This window comes from Lissotriton helveticus, chromosome 7 (genome assembly GCF_964261635.1).
Source record: "Lissotriton helveticus chromosome 7, aLisHel1.1, whole genome shotgun sequence".
NCBI lineage: Eukaryota > Metazoa > Chordata > Amphibia > Caudata > Salamandridae > Lissotriton > Lissotriton helveticus.
The window spans coordinates 1298828171-1298848980 of NC_136068.1; the positions used below are offsets into that span (position 1 = coordinate 1298828171).

The following is a 20810-nucleotide window of genomic DNA, read 5'->3' on the forward strand; positions in this document are numbered from 1 at the left end:
CTTGTTAAAAGAGGCAGTCGGACACTGCTAGCTGAACTTTTCTCTCGCTTTATCACCGGGTGTGTGTGAATGGCAAAACAAACCTACCTACGTGTTTACATTGTTTTTTTTGCTTTAGTGGTCTCTTTCTTGTAATGAACTGTTAGTGATTTCATCATTACAGGGTGAGCCAGTGCTAGCCAGTTTCTGAACAGTAGAGATAACATTTTGTGATGTTGCCTACGAATATGAAATATTACAACACACGCGTTACAACGCATGTTATTACAACACATTTTTTACATTGCACAATCAATTACAACGCATGTCGTTATAACGCATAATCCATTACAACACAATTACTATTCTAACTCCACAGGGGTGTTACTTTGGGGAATGCGTTGTAATGGATTATGAGATGTATTGACATGCGTTGTAATGGATTTCGCGTTGTAAAACATTTGTTGTAATGACACGCGTTGTAACGCGTGCGTTGTAAACAATGTTTCCCGTTGCCTACTACTACTATTTTTGTTGAAGGCGTTTTTTGTACCTACTATTTATGGATTCCTTCTTGATAATGTTTCACTTTTTTAGACTTAGATGTGTAAGGTATGTTGGCCTGTTTGGTGCGCTTGCACATTTTTACAAGTTTTGGGGGAACCTACCATTCTGCTGTTTTGGTTAAATTATGTGTTTTCCCCACTGCCTCACAGTTACAAATTACAGTATTTCTCTGTGCTTTGGTTGTCTTATCTGCCATACTCTGACTTTCCTAGTCATTTACGTGCAGACAACCTAAGTCTCACTGACCTTTAGGGTTGTTGCCCCGGTGTAAACGTTGTTCTTAAGTATGTTTAATATGCATGAAGTCAGGGTTATCCCTCAGCTGCAGCTGTTTGCATTGCATATCTGAGCATAAGTAAGTTTACATATTACCAGTATATTCTTATATATGTATTAGGGAATAGATAAGTCTCAATGATCATTGTCTGCTCCCAATTCTTGGCTCGGGCAAAAACCTGCCGGGTAAAAAGAGCCAGGATGGGTGAGCGCGCTTTTTCCCATATCGCTGCTACCAAATGGAACGAACTACCTATAGCCCTCCGACTCACAGAATGCCACCTGGCATTTAGGAAACAGCTAAAATCTTTCCTCTTCCCCCATCCTGAATAATTTGACTAAATTCATACCTATGTCACATGTACATTAGTAATCATAGCGCCGTGATATCCTATCTGGGATGATTGTTAGCGCTTTATAAGAAATTAAATTAATTAATTAATCTGTGTAATGTCGAATTAGGTAGAGACTTACGTAGGTCCAGTTTGCACTTACTGCTTTGTACGTACTGCCCTGTAAAGGCTAAAGTTTCCTATGTTTCCTGTAACGTGCACTATAAACAAACATTGAACCAACATTCAAATTGATCCAGACATCTCGTGGGAGTGTAAATCTCATCCTAAATCTATCTAGAATGTATATACATCCTGACAAAATAAGTGTTATCTGGGTAACGTAGTTTATGTAATTTGTGTGCAAACCTTGCACTAGCTGGTGTGGTAGGTTTGTTCTGCGGCTCAATGCAGATGTATGTGTGATTTTGCAGATCTTAGGTTTGTTGTAATTTGGCAGTACTGAGTCGGTCTTTTCATCCTACCGAGGTTACATTCACTGTTTCCCCAAACCTGAGTCACATGTAAACTACAAACCCTCAGTGGTTAACTCAGATGCAGCAAAAACCAAAATGTAACTATATTTGTTTCTGCGTTTTTTCTAAAGTAGACAATTGTTCTCTGTTGTATGACTGCTCACCAAATCATGGAAGCATGTCCATACGGCGCAATTACAGGAATACGTTTTTCTAGCAGCAGATGCTTTTGCAACATTTAGTACTCAACCCAACTTTTAATATCATTACATTCCTGTCGATGACAGGCTTGTTAGAAAACAGACTGCAGAAAACAAAGGCAAAGTTACCGCTTCAGAAAAAGCATACATAGTTGCTAGAAGCATGAGTTGGTCATACAGGTGAAAGGGAATGGCTTACTATGTTCTTTGCCCTGGTTAATTTGGCCATCCTCGTCACCCCCACCACCCCTGCTCGGAGAGGTTCATGGAGCAAACAAGCTGGTACGAAGTGAAAAGTAATCAAGGCAACTCTGAATGTGGCAGGGGAGGAGATGCACAGTATAAACAGTCTCATTCTTCTTAAATGCTTCTGGGGTTCGGAAATAAGGTCTAACACTAGGTTTTTTTTTAACCCTGTACCTCTCTGAGCAAGAATATCGTCGTATCTCAAAGTAACAGACATAAAACAGAAACACACCATCCTATACAATGACAGTAGATTCCATGCCTCGCCATAATACAATATACACTAACAAGCCACACCATACCCTATAATACAATGATAGGCCGTACCATATTTACAATGACAATCCGTACCATACCCTATCAAACCATACCATACAATTTCAGGACGTACCATGCCACGCCATACTATAGTATGAGAGGCCATAACATGTTATATAATGACAGGCCTTACTGTGCAATACAATGACAGGCCATAGCATACCATACTATTAACACCATACCATACTATTCAATGACAGACCATACTATACAATTCTATAGAATGACAGGCCATATCTCGCAAACAAACTTTTCAACTCTGGAGAACAAACCTTTGTAAAATATAACGGCCCCCGTTCTACAAAGAGAAAATTAGCAACACAACTTGCTCAATGTATGCTCCAACACTTTTGGACTCACTACCCATCCTTCTTAGACTTATCCATCCGCCCTGAAATTCAAGAAGGAGCTAAAATGGCTTTTCAGACCGCATCTGCCGAACATTCTAGCTTACTTGCACAAAATCTAATACACTCACAATCTGCGTGAATTCAGATGCTCAATCTTAATTTCATTGACTCTAAAAAAAAACCAGTACATTATTCGATATTGTTCCACGAAATTATATTGATCGGTTATGGTGAATAAGAATGTGTACTGCACAATCATCAATTATGACCTCTGTCCTTGAATGTAGAATGTGTAATTTTCCGTGGCTGCAGCCATGCCAAGAACTAGCACAATACAGCTCCTTGCTAACTTTCCCTGTCTCCTTATGTACCCCGGCATTGGACACACAAGCACACCCCAGTGGTAGACATGTTGGATTATACGTCTGTGCCGAGTGTTCCACTGCTTTTGAAGGTGGATTCTCGCTCCACAAATCCACAAAATGTACACTTCCTCTTAAACAGCAGGTGTCGCCTACCCACGCTGTCTTCTGGCCCTCCTGACTCACCTTCGCGGACTGAAGCTTGTAGTTGATCTGGCTGGGGCCATCCTCGGGGTTCACCTTGTTCTTAGGCAGGCTGCTGAGCCACTTGTCCAGGTTGTCGCTGGAGGATGTGAACTGCTGGTAACTGAGGTTGGTGTCCCTCAGGATCTTTTCCCTTCAGAGAGGAAAGCATGGAGCTGGGATTAATTTATATACCTATGCAAGTTGTAAGTAACAAATACATCAAGAGACTCTCATGCCTGTAGCAGATGAGCAAACCAGCCATGGGGAAAGCAAAAAAGTGACAGATTGAATGTGTGAATCAATTAATCTCAGCCATTGGTAATTAGTTGGTGTCACATCCCAGTCCATAGTTGTTTTGTCCCCCATACCATCTCAGACAAGAACCAGCCAAAGGCAAATTAATCTTGGTTTTGCTGCAATAGGAACAGTCCAGGTCTCACACGGGTGCTTTGGGCCTTAATGCTAAAAAAAGTATTGACCCCCATAACCCCTGGTTTGGTAAAAAAAAAAAAGAAAAAACGGCCACTAATTAGGAGACAATAGGCCCTCGCCTCCCTTGTCCCCAGTGACACTGCACCTGCTGCACTATTGATAGCTACTCCACTGGTCCTCTCACCTTTGGTCCAGCTGGTCAGCCACAGCATGGTAGCGGTCGTTCAGCCGCTGCACCTCGACCCTCTGCCGGGGCAGGTCGGGGCTGTACTCCTGGAAGTTGTTCTGCAGGGGGCTGCACGCCATCTCCGTGTCCTTCAGGCTGCGGTTCACCTTCAGCAGGTCATCCTGCCTGTCCACCAGTCTGCGCTTCATGGCCTGAGAACACAGGGAGGGGCGTCACACACAGCCAGGGGTGACAGCTAGCGGGGCAGGGAGCCCAAAGGGGGGGAGGGGACAGATGGCGAAGCTTTAGAGGGGTAAAAGGCCGCAAAGGAGGAGCGAACGAGTGTGAGGTGGAACACCTTGGGAAGAGAAGTCTGCCAAAATAAATGTTTGGGCTGGAGCAGCAGTTAGAGCACTTATCTCACATAAAAACTATACAATAGAGATATAGGTAGTGTCAGGAGCGGAACGCACAACAGACAGAGAACTGACAGTCGAATTATGTGCTAGACACACACACGTGTTATCCCTTCCAGCTAGGATTAACAGTGTAAAACTCGCAGCAGTGTTAACTCTCTCACCATATACACACTGTCCACCAACAGACAGCAACTTCCTTCACAAAAACAACAAAGGCTGTACTTTATTACATCGAATCGAATTTATTTAGCATTTACTATTTCTGATGAGGTGTTCATAACAGAACCCATTCAAAATTCTGTCACACGTACAAGGAGCAGCAGCTAGTGTAAGCCTCTCTCCCTTGCGCGCGCACCCACTCACACACACAAAACCGAGGCCACGGTGTAAATCGGCTCATCAGGTGGGCAGGCGGCGAGGGGCTGCCTGCCCTGGAATCGCCCGTAAGATAACCCACCATGTTGGCATATTTGTTATGCAAATAAACCTGCAGCAATTTTCTCCACAAAGAAGGTGTCTTGTCTGTTTATTTCTCCAGGATATTGCTGTGGGCGGGATGGGGATTGTTGCCGATATTGGCACTATAATGAGCAGCAACAAAATAACAGAGAGCAATGCAAACTGCTCTCTTACACACATACAGTGATGTAGCAGCAGTGCAAGCCTCCCCTACACAACATGGAGAACGAACAACAACAATGCAAGTTTGATCTTACATACATACACACAATACACACTCTCACTGCGCCAGCATCGCATACCTCCTCGCCCACAACACAGAAAACGGGTGGGAATAATACAAGTTTCTCTCCCTCACACACCAATCAGCAGCAGTAGCTTCTCTCTCTCTCTCTCTCTCTCTCTCTCTCTCTCTCTCTCTCTCTCTCTCTCTCTCTCTCTCTCTCTCTCTCTCTCTCTCTCTCTCTCTCTCTCTCTCTCTCTCTCTCTCTCTCTCTCTCTCTCTCTCTCTCACACACCACACAGGCAGCACAAGTGCAAGATTCCGCACACAAGCAGAGCACAGGCTGTTCCCGGGAGACTGTGACAGGGCATGCACAGCTAACCTTTGAACTGCTTTCAGCATGGATGAGAAGGTTCCTACTGCCTGCTTAAAGGAAAGTTGTAATTTTATGAAGGACACGAAGTTCAGAATCCCATCACTCACTGAATAGTCTACTCCCCCCCCTCGCACCTCAGAGCAGAATGATTGATGTTTTTACTGCTGATTTAACAGAGAAAGAGGAAGACCAGGGAGGGTGGGATAGTGAGAGAGAGTGCATGAATAATGGCTGGGTCTGTCGGTGATGCCGTGAGAAATCGCCGCCTTGTCTATGGCGATTGGGTACAGCACATAAGCAGGCCATATTATCCACTGTGTCAACTGGATATACAGGATTGCGGGTAAATGTAAGGCTTTTTGGCAAATGTAGTGCATATAAACTACATTTCCAGTACCCAAGGCTACTGGTTAATTTTGTGGTTTTTGGTTAGTGAGTTTAGCCTTGTATGTATGTATTTAATATTTATAAAGCGCACTGTAACCCTACGGGCATCCTGGCGCTGAGACACGATAAAAGATAGATAGGGACAGGCGGCGGAGGGCTACAGCTGCTACAGTGTTCTCAGAAGAAACCCTTACATGCGTTGCCCAGCTTGAGGGTTGGAATCAGAGGGAGTTACATGTCATTGCTAGCGGGGTAAGGGGTTAATGATTGGTGAAGTGACTAGATAGGTTCACTAAAGATTGATAGATTGCAGCCAATTGATTACCAGATTGTGCGAAGGAAGGGGTGTAGACTGTGGATTGAGACATGTCAGGTCAAACAAGTACATATAGAAAAGTAAGCCAGAGCACAAGCAGCTTTGAGGAGGAGTCGAATTGGGACATGCAATGTGGACCAGCAGTTGAATAACGCTGAGGATGATAAGTATTCAATGGTCATAAATCAAAGTCTTTTTTGGCACAGGGGCGATGCAGTATAGTAGGAGGAAGGTTGTTGGATCATAACCACCTTCTAGAATAGATATATCAGCAGAACATAAAGTGATTCGGTGATTGTCCATGTATTATAAGAGCTTGCTTGGCAATCTCTGAAAGGGCTCTGAACACAGCAGTCCTCAGTAGTGGTGATAATGATTTTGGAAACTTTTGGATGTCAAGAAAGTTGTTGGGTTCAGTAGCTCCTTTCTATGCAGTTTCATCCCACACATCCGAGACCCCTGTTCAACAGGTGACATACCTTAATCTCTGCAGTCCGCTCCTGAAGAGCATTGGGAGAAGAGGGAATAACCGCATCCTTGGCCAGGTCACTCTCGAAGGTGGTCAGTGCCTCGTCCATGATTTTGATCTTTTTCTCCAGATTCAAGGCAGCCTTTGCTCTAAAAAACAGAGGACAAAGATTCTAAAAAACTAGCTATCAAGCTTACTTTGTTTTGAGACACCATAATGAGAACTCAACAGAGTGACCCTCTTTCCATCAAATTCAGTGTATTGTATGTATCTAATGTAAATATAGGCGTAGGACGTCCACACACCACATGGGCTGGAGCCGAGCCTGAAAAGACAGACCCCGCCCCAGACACTCCTGCCTCCAGAGCAACCTTTCATGATGGTTAGAGTGCAGCCAATAGGCCCCAGGTTTATTAGCAGTTAGTGGCAAGACTGAGGAACAGAACCTAAGGAGGCTGGGATTGGAACAAGGGTGACTCCACTCCAACAGAATGGAGTATGTTGGGGCACTAATATTTCAGTGATAAAATCAGTAGCAGACTTTAGCTTTGTGTGAAATACTAGTGCCAAAAGGGGATGGCTGCAAACGATGGGCAAAAAACCTGTGTAATATTTCTATACATAGTAGCTTTTGTGCAAATTAAATACGTTTACATGAATAGAATTGTACTGAAGAGTCTGCCTTGATTATTAAACTCAAACAAGCCACTGCTTGCTGTTGCGCAATCCTAAATCTTTCTTAGCATGGCACATACATGCCACTACGTATATTTGCCTGGCATAATCCAGACATGTTGTAAATATGAGGCCCTGCATATTGTAACCATTTGTGCTGTGCAACAAGGGTCAGTTTCATATAATTTCATAGAGTGCTGCGTTGTGCAATTCTTGGCATGTCCCTTCTCCTTTATTACATGTTTAATTGATTTTTTTTTTATTTGAGGTTTGCCCAGGGATTTTTTTTAAATAATTCTGCCTTTAGTAGACTTGCCCTGACTAAGGAAGAGGTGTGGCGCTGAGGCCAGTGCGACTGACACTGGAATCTGGGGCTCATGGTTCGATCACCGGCGGCAGGTCAGCCCAGCATCATGTGACTCTGGGCAATAGCTTGCTTAATCTTCCTGACGGCCCCCAGCACCGGGATGCCTTCGGGTAGCTGTTTGCGCTTTACAAATACTGGATTTACAAAACACTGGATTTACTAAGGAATGCTTTCCTGCTTCTAGCTGTAGTGTGCAGTAGTTTACAACAAGGTACCCTTAATATTGACCTGAAGTATCCATTATGCACATTTATTATGGCATCTAGGGTGCAACAGGGCAATATCTCATTGATGTATGAACTTGCAGATAAATCAATCAATCAGTTCATTTGTAGAGCGCACTACATACCCGTGAGGGTCTCAAGGCACTGGGCGGAGGGGTGGTGCTGCTACTGTTCGAACAGCCAGGTCTTGAGGAGTCTCCTGAAGGCCGGCAGGTCCAGGGTCTGTCGTAGGCGGATGGAGAGGGTGTTCAAGGTGGGAGAACGATCTAACGCCGGCGACCTCTCGACGGATGCGGGGGACGGTGGTGAGGGCGAGGTCAGCGGAGCGGAGCTGGCGGTTCGGGGTGTAGAAGGTGAGTCGTTCGTTGAGGTACGCTGGTCCGGTGTTGTGGAGCGCTTTGTGAGCGTGGGTGAGGAGCTTGAAGGTGATCCTCATGTTGACGGAGAGCCAGTGCAGGTCTTTCAGGTGGGCTGTAATGTGGCTGTGGCGGGGGATGTCGAGGATGAGGCGTGCAGAGGCGTTCAGATGACATTTTTGCATCAAGGAATTTTAAGCACAATTTAGTAACTTGCCCTCCAGATTTATATGAAAACCTCAGGAACGAGTTTACATTTTGTTGTGCTCTCTGGGTATTTTTATAAAAAGGGATTTCAGCTGCATAATACTCCGAATGGCGTGCCAAAGTAATTATTCTCCTTGGTGTTCTCAACTTCCTTTTCATTGGTTGACCACTTAAATGTTGTTTTGCCTCTGCAAAAGGAGATCACTTTTGTTAAGTCTAAATTTAGCTGCAACGTTTTTTCCAGTAAATACACTGGCAGCCCTAGAGAGAGTCTTTTTTGTCCCGGGGAGGGGGAAAGATCCTTAGACAGTGCAGGATTCAGAAAGCAGTGAGAGGAGCCGCCCTCAAGCTGTGGGGTTTTGGCAGTTTCCTTAAAATTTGTGCAAAACAGAGTGAACAATGCGGATGCTGGTGAACAGGTCTACCACAATGATCTGTGTCATTTAAACCATTTTGTTCACTGTCCAATCTGTGAAAACCCATTATTGCTGTTGTTCTGTATGGGCTTTCTGCCCGTCCTTAGCCTTAATGTTCCCGTTAGCACTGCAGAGTAGTAATATTAAGCTTCAGTATCGATTGTCCAAACCAGAAGAAGGGTGGATTGTGGTTGAAGAGGCTGGATTGGGAGCATACTATATTGTAAGGATGGGGCGGTCTTCCTAAATCCCCGCTGCTAAAATACAGCCCAGGCATCAAAGTTTGGGAAGTAATATTTTTCTTTTCCTGTTAGAAAACGGATTCCTACCCACCTGCTACTGACATTAGGTTTAACGAAAATGAGTCTGTCTGCTGTCGGTATAGCTTGTTTGATCTCTCACATACTTTTTGACGAAGCGTTGGCCCACTTACCAGCTTGGGGAATCTGCCAGCCAAGCAAGACTTTCTAATAAAAGAGAATAAACCAATTGGTAGAGCTCTTTGCAAGTGCCAGTGGGAAAGCAGACTTATGTCATAACAGGCAATCTAAAATGTTTGAAAAATATGTAGAGATTTGTTGCAAGAGTATAACATTTCTGGAGAAAAACAAATTAGATTGTAGGGACAACCCATGAAATCTACTTACTCGCTGGAGAAAACCTATGCCAGTTTTTATACATTTGATGCCAAATGAACGCTTACAAACGACATCAAATGTTGCTGCCTAGATTTGTTTACTTTCAAAATTCCCAAATGTTTGGAAAGTAAGCAAGCTGATAAAAATAGGGAGTATCTTTGTTCCATTCCAACAAAGTTCTCCTCTGCCCCAGTTTTGTGCGTCCTGATATTAAAGTCTCTGTACCTGTCATCTCCATTCTCTTGTCAGCCTCTTTCTGTGCTGATACAAGGTCATATAGATGTTTTTTTCAGTTATAGGGCCCAAGCAAGAGCTTTTATACTTCCTTTTGCTGTGCCTGAAAGTTGAGGCAGACATGAACTATATTTGGAAATTTCCAAATATTCAAAAATTAGCGAGAAGAGGAGCAGGGTCAGTGAGAGCCCAAATTAACCACAACCACTTGGAGCTCCTGCAATATGCACCGATCGCAGGCCTGTCATGCATGTGAGGTGCCTGGAGATGACCGCAGAGGGGCACAAACTATGAATGACTCCATTCTTCTACTGTAGTTGGCATCTGGGGGGTCTGTGAAAATGAAACAACAGATCTCCCCCCCTGCTGAGGCTCTACAGAGCTATGTACATACATAGTGAAAGGTTGTGACGGCCGAGGCGATTCCCTTGCGGCCAATATCTACTGTGGATCCCCGGTGGTGAAGCTCAGGCAGATCTTGCACATGAGATGAGGAGAGGGGAGGAGAGTAGAGTCCCACTGTGCACCAGGGCATATCTGGAACCACAATACAACCAGGATGTCACATGTGTGCTGGTTTTAGCTGGAAATTATGTTGAAAGAAGCCAAATAACAGTCCATGGCTGCGGACATCATCAGGTGTGGCTGACCCTTGCGTTGAGGTCAGACCATGATCCCTCTCGCAGGCCCCTCCTGGTTGGCCTTGACTGATGCATCATGTCTTCCTGTAATACCTCACGTGACGTGGGCAGTCCTGATCTCTCCAGCGTGTCCCCCTCTTCATTTCTTGTATAAGCAACATTATTAGACTGGGCCACCACATCTGAGAAAAGACAGCAGCAGATGGATTTTTGTCAAGCCATGGGGAGGGTTGTGTAAGGAACATCATGTAGAGCTGTACTACAAGCTCCTGAGGAAGGACAGCTCACAAGAGGGCTTCCCAGAGGAACTGAAGGTGAAACACAAAGGACAGCAATACGTGTTTGCACACTGAACAGGATAGAGCTTTTTTGGCGTCCTTGAATTTGGAGATCTGTAAAGAAATGTCGGGAACACTGTCGGGGGACCATGGGCTTTTGGATGTCTGTTGAAAACAGACTGAAGTTCTTCTGCAAGAGGGGCGTGGGAGCCTGATGTCTTTACCTTCTACTGAGAATGCAGTGCGCTTGTTTTTTGGGGGGAGGTGGCAAAAAAGGTTACAGACACCTGTCTGTTTCGAAATGGGCATGACTGTTCTAAGTTGAAATCGGCGTTTCTTACTTTTAATGAGCTGCGTGTTTCATTAATAAACTTAGTTCAATTAAATAAAGTGCAGCAGATTTGATTCGATTTTGGGATTTGTATGTCACATGGCTACCCTCAGGCTTCCCCGCGCTGATGAGTGCTATGGTAAGAACGGAGCCTATTAGTGATATAAGGGAAACAGTCATGTCTTAAGTTTTTTCCTGAAAGCCAGTTCATTTGCAATGCTCGTTGGACTGCGCTCATAGTTAAGAAAGCTACACACTATTGTTGGATTGAGCATGGGCACAATCTATTTTCTTCTTTGGGCCACAGGAATGGATGCTACCTCTCCTTGAGGCGAAGTACTATCTAGAGCATTGATGAAGTACTCTCCAAAGGACTAGAGGCTCATTCAGAGTTACTCCTCAGCTGCCACCTCCAAACTGTGATCAAGCACCTCCTGAAAAGCAACCACCCATCACATAACCCACATCTCTGCCGCTGCCCATCAGCTGTGATAGAGCCTGCGGCATATGGCTTTGCCTTCCTCTGCTGCTCTTCTTGGTTGCAATGGATCCATTATTGTATTTTGTTTACTATACAGTTTCTTTTTATGACTTAGGCTAACGCCCCTCTACAGCTAATTCTGGGCTGTGTTGTTCTGTTCCTCCGTATGCATCTCTTCCCGCTCCAGAAGACCTCCCTCTCTCTAGCTGTGAGGTGGTACCCTGGGTTTCGGTGTGGTGTCCCCCCCTCCATCTTCCCCTCTTGCTGTACTCACTCTTCATCGTAGAGGCCGCAGAGGGACTTGACCTCATCATACTTGTTCTTGGCACATGTCAGGCTTGAGGGGATCTGCGCAGCCTCAGCCCCTGAGGGTTTCTTCGCCAGGTAGGATTCACACTCCTTCTGGGCCGTGTCCTTTTCGGTCCCTATGGCCTGCAGCCTCTTGCTGACCCCCTGGAGTGCAAAAAGAGTATTAGGAACCAATGCGAAGGCTAAGGCCAGCTAAACCACCGACACACCTAATCCTAAAAGGGACCCTGTCACGACTTCCGGTTTGGGCAGTGCTATTCCCTTCCCAGAGATTAATTTCAAGCATCTGCCTCAGGCTGTCACAGGTCAGGTGTGAGTAGCTCATTCACCTTCTGACACCTGACCTGGAATAACTTGAGATTTGTGCGCGCGGGAGGGCTATTGGGTCTCGAGGGGTTAGACTGCCCCCACGGTCTCAGCAGGTTGCTCTCACCTCCTGGGCCTTCAGTCGCTTGGTGAGGTCCTCGGACGGGGCGCTACGGCTCACGGGGGCCCTGACGTGGCTAAGGACCTCCTGCTCGGCCTCCTCCAGCTCCCCGTTGATGTCCTTCAGCTTGGCGAGCAGCTGGGCACCCTGGGTATCGGGCACCTCTCCATTGACCACCCGGCCAGCTGCGCCACTGCCCAACGGGGCTGCAAAGAAACAGAATACAGACATTTCATGTCTCACTTCTTGGCAGCAGTCTCAAACCTTGTGCGGCAGTCTCACTCACTGGGTATTGATTTCAACTCTGAAGCAGTGTTATTTTACTCTCTAAAGGTACGTTTGAAAATGTCGGTGCACAGGGTCATTCACTAGGGGAGAATCCTGCAGCTTGGGGCTGCCTCATTCAAGCATTGTCTCGCACACACTGGGTTCTCAGCACAGTCGCACTCACAGGGTGGAAGGGTCACCCCTGACAGTACGGTCTGAATGAACATTGGCTTTAATGTAGTCTCTGTTCGAGATCGCTTTTGGTCTAGAACCTTTGAATGGACTTTAGCTTTTGGACAACACTGATCAAGCAGCAGCCTGTCTGGGAGAATATCAGAGCAGAGCCCCTATGTAATTATTAGCTCTCAGCAGCAGCGCTTTTTAAAAAATCAACATACAGAGAATGAAAGATAAAGTTGTTAGCTTGTCCCTTTTATTTCTGACCTCAAGGTTAAAGACATTCATACGGTCTAGGGCATTAAAGTTGTGTCAGGTTGCCCTACATTTTACATTTTCAGGGCACATACAGTGTAATATATTAAGTTTAAAAAATGCTGCATGCTCCGGCATATAGACATTACATAATGTCACAGAATCAGGACTTGGAAAGCAGGGTTTTTTGTCAGAATCCATAGATATGACAATCCCCGGCTCTAGGGAAAGACATGGCTTGGTAGTTCAGACTGGACTGTTCCCATGAGGCACAGGGTCAGAGCTGATTTGCATATAGCCAGTGACTAACCCAGGGTGGTGTGGAGTGCAAAGAAACGATGGATTTAGGCCCAGATCCTTGTACTGGGGTGAATGTATGACACTGTTCTACATTCTGTCCATCAACTGTGTTTTTTGCAATTTTCACCCCGAGTGGGCTGGGTATGCTCAGACGTGAGTCCCAGGCTCTCCACACCACTGGAGTCAAGCTATCCAGGCTGATGAAGGCTGATAGCCAGAAACCGGTCCTTGGATGCTTGATTCCGGTCTGGGAAAGACATGGCTTGGTAGTTCGGACTGGACTGTTCCCATGAGGCACAGGGTCAGAGCTGATTTGCATATAGCCAGTGTCTAACCCAGGGTGGTGTGGAGTGCAAACAAACGATGGATTTAGGCCCAGATCCTTGTACTGGGGTGAATGTATGACATTGTTCTACATTCTGTCCATCAACTGTGTTTTTTGCAATTTCCAGCTGAGTTATGCCAGAAGTTCCAAGATGCTGGCCTTAGACAGGAGAGGTTAATCTGATGTCAAAAGCTAAGGCCACAAAACAGCCATCCTCCAGGTTAAATATTGGGCTCAGGCCTCAGACAGTAGATCTGCCTAGCAAGTTAGATATCAGAGTTAGGTTAAAAAAAAAGCTGAGGTAACCATCGGGTCACAGAGATGTCACAGACTCATAAAGTGGCATTGCTCAGGTTGCACAGATCTTACAGGCCAAGAAAGCACAGCTATCTTTGGGGTTACATACAGCTTGCAGGCCTCAGACAGCAGAGCTATCTTTGGGGTTACATTCATCTTGCAGGCCTCAGACAGAAAAGCTGTCCTTTATCTGATATTTTTTTACCGGCTCTGGTCTCAACCACTGCAGCACTTTCTTTACTACTTGTTCTCATGTCTCAAGCTCAGGCTTCATTCAGGATGTTTATGACAGTATTACTCAGTGCTTAATTTACAATGTAATACGGGCATGGCCCCAAGCCCGCATCTGGTGCTGCCAAATGTTGGGGTGCGAATGCCAAGGCTGCCAAGTCTTGATTCCACTTTATGCCTCCTTCCTTCACCACTCTTCACTGGTCTCCTTTTCTCTGGCATATTTTCATCCCTGTTTTTCGCTTTCGCTCCTGCACCCACCGGCCCGCGGGGTTTCCCATTGTGTACCCATCACTTACCGAGTTGGTTGGGCCTGGTGGTCTCCCTGCTGGAGGACTTCAGAGTGCTCTGGACTGCAGCCTGCTTCTTCTTCACTTCGGCCAGCTCACCCTCCAGCCTGAAAGGGGTTGGGAGAGGGTCAGATATTGTGCACACACCCACGCTTGTGTGTTGGTATTTGTATGTGTGTGTCAATGGTGTCTAACCGTGCATACGTTTTACTGTGCATGTGGTGGAATAAGAGTGTCTGGTATTTCTGAGTGGGACATCCGTGCACTAGGGTTTGCACATGCTTGTCTATTTCTGTGCCAGTGCTAGCCTTGCAAAGCCACTAGCCTGGCACATGACTGATGCTGCCCCATCTCTCCTGGCATTTCACGACACTGGGCGTTTTATTTAAAGTGGGTGCACTGGTTCATCTTAGAAGAAGTCTCAGGCTGGGAATAGCCTAACAGTAAACCCCAGAAAGATATAACTCTGTGACTGAAATGTCACAGAGTTATATCTTCTCCCTCTTCTCAAGAGTTCTTCCCCACCTCACGGCTCCCGCCGCACCCCCTCACCTCTTCAGCCTATCCATGGACTCAGCATCAGGAGGTGGGATGACGAAACATGCTCCCGGCACTACTTTCTTCTCTCCGCCCTTTGGACTCTCCACCACCCAGGCGTCCAGTTTGCGGGTGTCCTTCAAAGCGTACCTCTCTCCCTTGAAAAGCTGCATCTGCAAAGACAAAACAGGGGGATAAAAGGGCCTTGCCCATCACTTGACCAGACTCCTTTCTGCCAATCATTGCCAGCGGTCCTCGGTTCCATGTGATAGCGACCAACCCCAGCGCCTAGACGCCTGAGGGCATTTGCGTGCTCTATAAATCTTTTAATCAAATCAAATCAAGCTCCAGCTGTCTGGTTCAACTGCCTACAGAAAATCTGTGAATTTTGTGTAGATTAGTGATCCCTGAGCGGCGACTAGCACTGGGCTTCGTCTTTCAGCAATTTTGGAAAGTCTCCCATTTCTCTATATGGACGCCCGGCTCTGTTCCAGGACACTATGGCGGGTAGACTGGTTGGCAGGAGCGTACACAGGCCCCAAGCGCAGCGGTACACACAAACGACATAGCTTATAGGTTATAGTGTCGGCAATGGCCTCAAGTGACCATCTGCCCTTTTATTTATCTCCTCCGACCAAGCCCAGCCCTCGAAGTGTAAAGTGGACACAATGTATTGTAGAGGCCGGGTGGCTCTCTGCAACTGTCCCTTGAATAAACTGACCCTGAGTAAATGCAGTGTTTCCGAACACTGCTAATCTCGCTGGTTGGGACGTGTTACTGGAGCATGGGTTACAGCTTGGATAGAGTTCTGTGTATCTCTTTGGAGTATTTGCCCAATCATAGTACGTAAAATATGCTGATTAGAGTTTAGCAGAGAGAGTACTACATCGCAACGGGGACGGATATCTTCTCCGCCAAACTGAAAGCCCACTTGGCTGAGCAATCGACTCATGGACTTAACCTCTTGGATGCTCATGACGAGCTCAGCTCGTCATGAGCGACGGCGCTCCGGTGCTCATGACGAGCTGAGCTCGTCATGACTGCGCCCGTTCCGTGGAACGCTTGCACGCTGGGCTGATTCCCCTGCTGTGCTAAACATTCCATTGGAACGGGCGCGGTCATGACGAGCTCAGCTCGTCATGAGCACTGGAGCGCCGTGGCTCATGACGAGCTGACCTCGTCATGAGCATGGGGGTGCTGTACGCGCCCCCCCGCCCCAGCACAGCGGGGGAATCCCCCCAGCTGCGAAGGGGTTAAATATGTCACTGATGGAGACTACTCTGCCGGCATCCCTGATCTTCGATGGAGTTTGGGCCATCGGAGGTTTGGCGATTCAACCACCCACCCCAATTAGAATGGCCAGTTTCCATTGCCCCTTACCGCTAGGTAAATCCCGGTGGTAAGGGGCAGTGAAAACTGTAAAATTACCCCCACACTATGGGAGAAAAACGTGTTAAAAGTTTGACTGACAGTACTGTCATTTTGACTGTATAGTTGGTTAATACATTGTCAGGAACAGCCATGACAGCGGTTCCTGCCAATGTTAATAGATTTCTGCTGGGCTGGCAGATATCTCTAAATTCAGAGAGTGTTTACTCCATCAGGGCATCAGAGCACTTTACTCCATTGCCCTAACAGAATAAATACTGTATAATCGGGCCTATTATCTTTTATCGCATTAATATGATAATAATTCATATGCTTTATACATGCTTTGTAACAAGTACTATGCCACAGACTTGGTAGGTGTGAGGGGGTGGTAGATGGCTACCTAGGGTCCTTAATATCTCTTAGGCACATAGGCATCTTGATGACCATGGTTGTCAGCAGTGTCTAAAGAATGTATGTACTAGGTGTCATGTTGCCCCTTCACACAGATCTGTCAGTGAAACCTTAGCTGAGTAGTTGCTTGTGGAATGTGCCTTTGGCATAATTGGCAAGTGAACTGACAACACCAATGAATACACGCCACACTCCATTTTGCCTTATACAGCTCTTTACCTTTGACTGCATTGCGAAAGGCAACAATTAACGTGCTTCTAATGTCTGCCGTCAAGTCCATGTTATATGATAATGCTCTGCCTGCCACTCGGTGTATGCAAGCATCTCCTTCCAATGACTGACAATTGAGGGGAGAACAGAGAGCCCAATTGTTTATCCAGTATGGAAATTTTAATTTACTGGAATCTGGTTCAGCAGGGTTCCTGACCTCACATTATAGTCAGGGGACTTTTTGTCAACAGGAGCACATGGATGTCTCAGAAGCTGAGGTTAGGGCCCTGAGATGACGTGTGCTCTTTTACTGAAGATATTCATAATTCTTTAAATAAAGACTGCGTGATAAGTCACTTTCTGTGGCAATCCAAAGCTTCTGCGTGCACTGTCGCACAGTGGTACACAAGCCCTTAGTGACCTAAGTGAAGAAAATAAAACAGTTGACATTTAACACAAAAGAAAAACACGCTACAATATTTCCAGTTGAGGGATTGGGACTGCAGTATTGCCTGGAAATGCCTTTATGATGTTGAAGTAAATTGAAATGCCTTGACTCCAAGACCTCAGGAACCATTGCCAAGTTCATTTTCCCTTGAGTTGGCTGACACGTCTGTCCATCCATCTGGACAATATATATGTTACGATATGAGAAGCTTTGCACCGGGGCACACTGAGAGCTGCAAGAGATTTGAACTCCAGCACAGAAGAGAGATCGACCAACCTATTGATCTTTTGCATATTGGGCTTAGCCTCAGAAACTAGCAGCAGAAGTAGAAAATTGGACGCAAATCTGTGGACCAATCAATCAAATGAGCACTACTCAGTACTCTATTTTGTGGTTATCTAGACAGAGAGTATTGCTATTTTATGTCTTGCTTTGTTGCATAACAAAAACTATGTGACAGTGACATGATGAATGTAGATATAGTCTTCCAGTGGATGATGACTTTACTGGTCACAGCAGGTCATGAAGATGGCCTAGTAGGTGAGCTCAGTAGCAATGTTGTAACTGAGGCCACCTACTGGGCCAGTTTCTTATCCCCATAAATATTATCCACACAGTAACTTCCTCCTCAGCTTTTACCAGTGACATAACATCTGCACTTACTGAGAAGTGCAAGAGCTAGTTCTGTCCTGCATGGGGTTGGACTACACTGTTTGGGCCCTGCCGGTCTTCATAAACACCTTTCTTTGTCTCGACTGTTCTCCATTCCACAGCCATTCTCTCACCTCTTGCCATTGCCAATGTCTTTAATTCTCAATCTCCCTGCCCTCTATACATCATTCCTCTCTATTTCTCACTTGTTCATAGCTACGTTCTTTTTCTAGTTATTCCCCTGCCCCTTGTCTGTCTCTATGGGTCCATCTACAACACCTTTTTATATTTTCTCCATGTCTCTCCCTGCCCTTCTCTACCCTTGCGTCTAGCTCTCTTTGATCTATTACTCCTCTGTCTCCCTTTATGGCTCTAACTCACTTTTCTGCCTTGCCCAATCTCATCTGCCTTTCTCTTCTTCAGTATTTCTTCTTGCTCTGACTTTCTGCCCTTCTTTTCATGCTGGTGTTTAGTTTAGTTCAATAATGCTCTATTTGCATGGCATCATGATTAAATTCATTAGAAAGCTTTATAGAATTCTTAGTGTTTGAATTTAGTCTCGGATACTATAAAAGTCTGACTAGGCAAGTCCACTTTCCACTGCCACCTCTGAGGTGTTCCATTCACATGGGACCTTATGCTGACCTTCACACAGAAGCAGCATCCTGTTTCCTCATACTTTGAGGAGTGTTCCAGGAAAGTGATCTAATTTCCCAGCAAGACAGGATCTCAGTGCTCACAAATCTGGTGCTGCTTCCTTTTGCCGAGCATTATATTAGCTGGTTCAATCTCGAGGCTGTGGTCTTGAACCATCATGTAATTGGTTAATATTGTTCTGCGCTTGGGCTTCTTCCCTCTGAGCTGGTATTCTGCTGAGGTTTAGCTTTCACCAAGCACCCTGTTGTGTTCCATTTGAACTTGTATGTGCATCTGGGTGTCCCAGTAGGTTGCAAAACTTTGCTTGGCTTTTGTCAACATCAGATTCATGTCGCGCGTTTGTGCATTTCTGTTTCTCTTACTATGAAGGTTAGATCTGGGTGTCTAGCATATGGAGTTCTTCAGTGGTCTGAGAATTATTCATCTGTTCGGCAGTTTTCAGGAAGCTAAATTAAAAAAACATATTTCTTTAAGATGCATCCAGAATTTTGTGTTGTGTTTCTCTCTATTCAGCCGTAATGATTATTGCCCCGGTTACTTACCGGTAATCTTCATTACTCCGAGTATAGTCTTCCTCGCCACATGACTGACATAGTGAGCTTCAGATCCACGACAGAACCCTCCAAAGTAAAAAAAGCCTCCCATCCCCTCCCAACATGGCCGACCAGTCACCCCTGACCTCTATAAGAGGCGGGCCGGCCCAACCAACAGCCTGAACCACCAAGCAAACAATGAAGCCGATAGCCAGACAGGGAGGGGGGGAGGGAACTCATGTGGCGAGGAAGACTATACTCGGAGTAATGAAGATTACCGGTAAGTAACCGGGGCATTACCTCCTCGTTAGTCTTCCTCGCCACATGACTGACATAGTGAGCAAATACCCAAGCCAACAGGCTTCATTGACCACAAGAAAAACAACACCACACGGTGAAGTAGAAAACCAACACAAGGTTTATTCAGTACAAAAGAAAGAAAACAGGAATAACAGCAAACCTGAATCAAGAAACAAAGGGCCATCAAGGAGCCACCGCTCCAGCACTCAGTACGGCCCCAGCAAAATCCCCAGGAACAGAACCACCCAGGACAACACGATAATGTTCCATGAACATGTGGGGGGATGACCACGTCGCCGCCCGACAAATCTCCTCAGTGGAGACACCCTTGAAGGAGGCCCAGGACACAGACACCTAGTGGAACGACCCTGGACTCCCACCGGAACAACCGAACCCAGTGAAGCATAGGCAAGGAGGATAGCCTGCTTAAGCCAGCGACTCAAGGTGGAAAGAGAGGGCTTGTGGCCAGAATGAACGGGACCGAATGTCACGAACAGGCTATCACACCGGGAAAGGGAAGACGTGCGCTCAAGGTAAACCAAAACAGCACGCCGGACATCCAGCAAGGACAGGGAAGGATCCGTGTCGGGAGGGAAAGAGGGCAACGACACCTCCCGAGACCGGTTCACCAAGAAAGGAACCTTGGGAAGAAAACGGGGGTCATGACGGAGAACCAGCCGGTCAGGCAAAACCAGCAAGAAGGGAGGAGAGCGAAGGAACGAACCCAGCTCGCCCACCCGACCGGCAGACACAATGGCAACCAGGAAAATCACCTTAAAAGTGAGAAACCTCAGAGCCACCGAGGCCAGGGGTTCAAAGGGGGGACCCTGAAGGGCCCGCAGAACGAGGGGAAGACCCCAAGGGGGAGACAGGCAGAGCGCCCGAGGGCGACGGAGAAAACAACTCCGGAGCAAACGAGCCACCAGGGAATTCAGCCCATCGAAATCCAGACTGCGGAAGGCCCGCAAGGCCGCCCACTGGGCCCTCAGGGATGAAGGGGCCAAACCCAAGGAAAACCCCTCAGCAAGAAAATCCAAGACCCGCAAGGGATCCACGGAGGCGGGCTCAGCACCCTGCAGACCGCACCAATGTGAGAAGGAAGACCAGTGCCGAGCATAGGAGGACAAGGTGGAAGACCTGCGAGAGCCCTGCAGCAAATCCACCACCCCCGAAGAGCAACCACGGGAAAGCAACGTCACCCGCTCAAGAGCCAGGCCTGCAGATGGAGCCGGCGCAACACCGACCCCGGGAGCGGGGGGCCCCTCAAAAGAAAAGGAAGATCTGGGATCGGCCAGCAGGCCTGAACCGCCAGCTCGCAAAGGAGAGGGTACCAGGGGCGGCGAACCCAGCCGGGAACCACCAGAAGCACCCTGGCCCTGTCCATGCGAATCTTGCAGAGGACCCGAGGGACCAGGGGGATGGGGGGA

General features: G+C 46.6%; 1 protein-coding gene across 1 annotated transcript in view; it reads right to left on the minus strand.

Moving 5' to 3' along the window:
- Positions 1-20810, minus strand: part of EVPL (envoplakin) — a 239139-nt gene that overhangs the window by 15182 nt on the left and 203147 nt on the right. Inside the window, exons 13-19 of the mRNA XM_078654564.1 lie at positions 14818-14975; positions 14275-14372; positions 12130-12329; positions 11662-11840; positions 6550-6688; positions 3909-4102; positions 3293-3443 (exon numbers count right to left, since the gene is read on the minus strand). Of these exons, the coding sequence (XP_078510690.1) occupies positions 3293-3443; positions 3909-4102; positions 6550-6688; positions 11662-11840; positions 12130-12329; positions 14275-14372; positions 14818-14975 (1119 nt within the window). The remainder of the gene's footprint in view (positions 1-3292; positions 3444-3908; positions 4103-6549; positions 6689-11661; positions 11841-12129; positions 12330-14274; positions 14373-14817; positions 14976-20810) is intronic.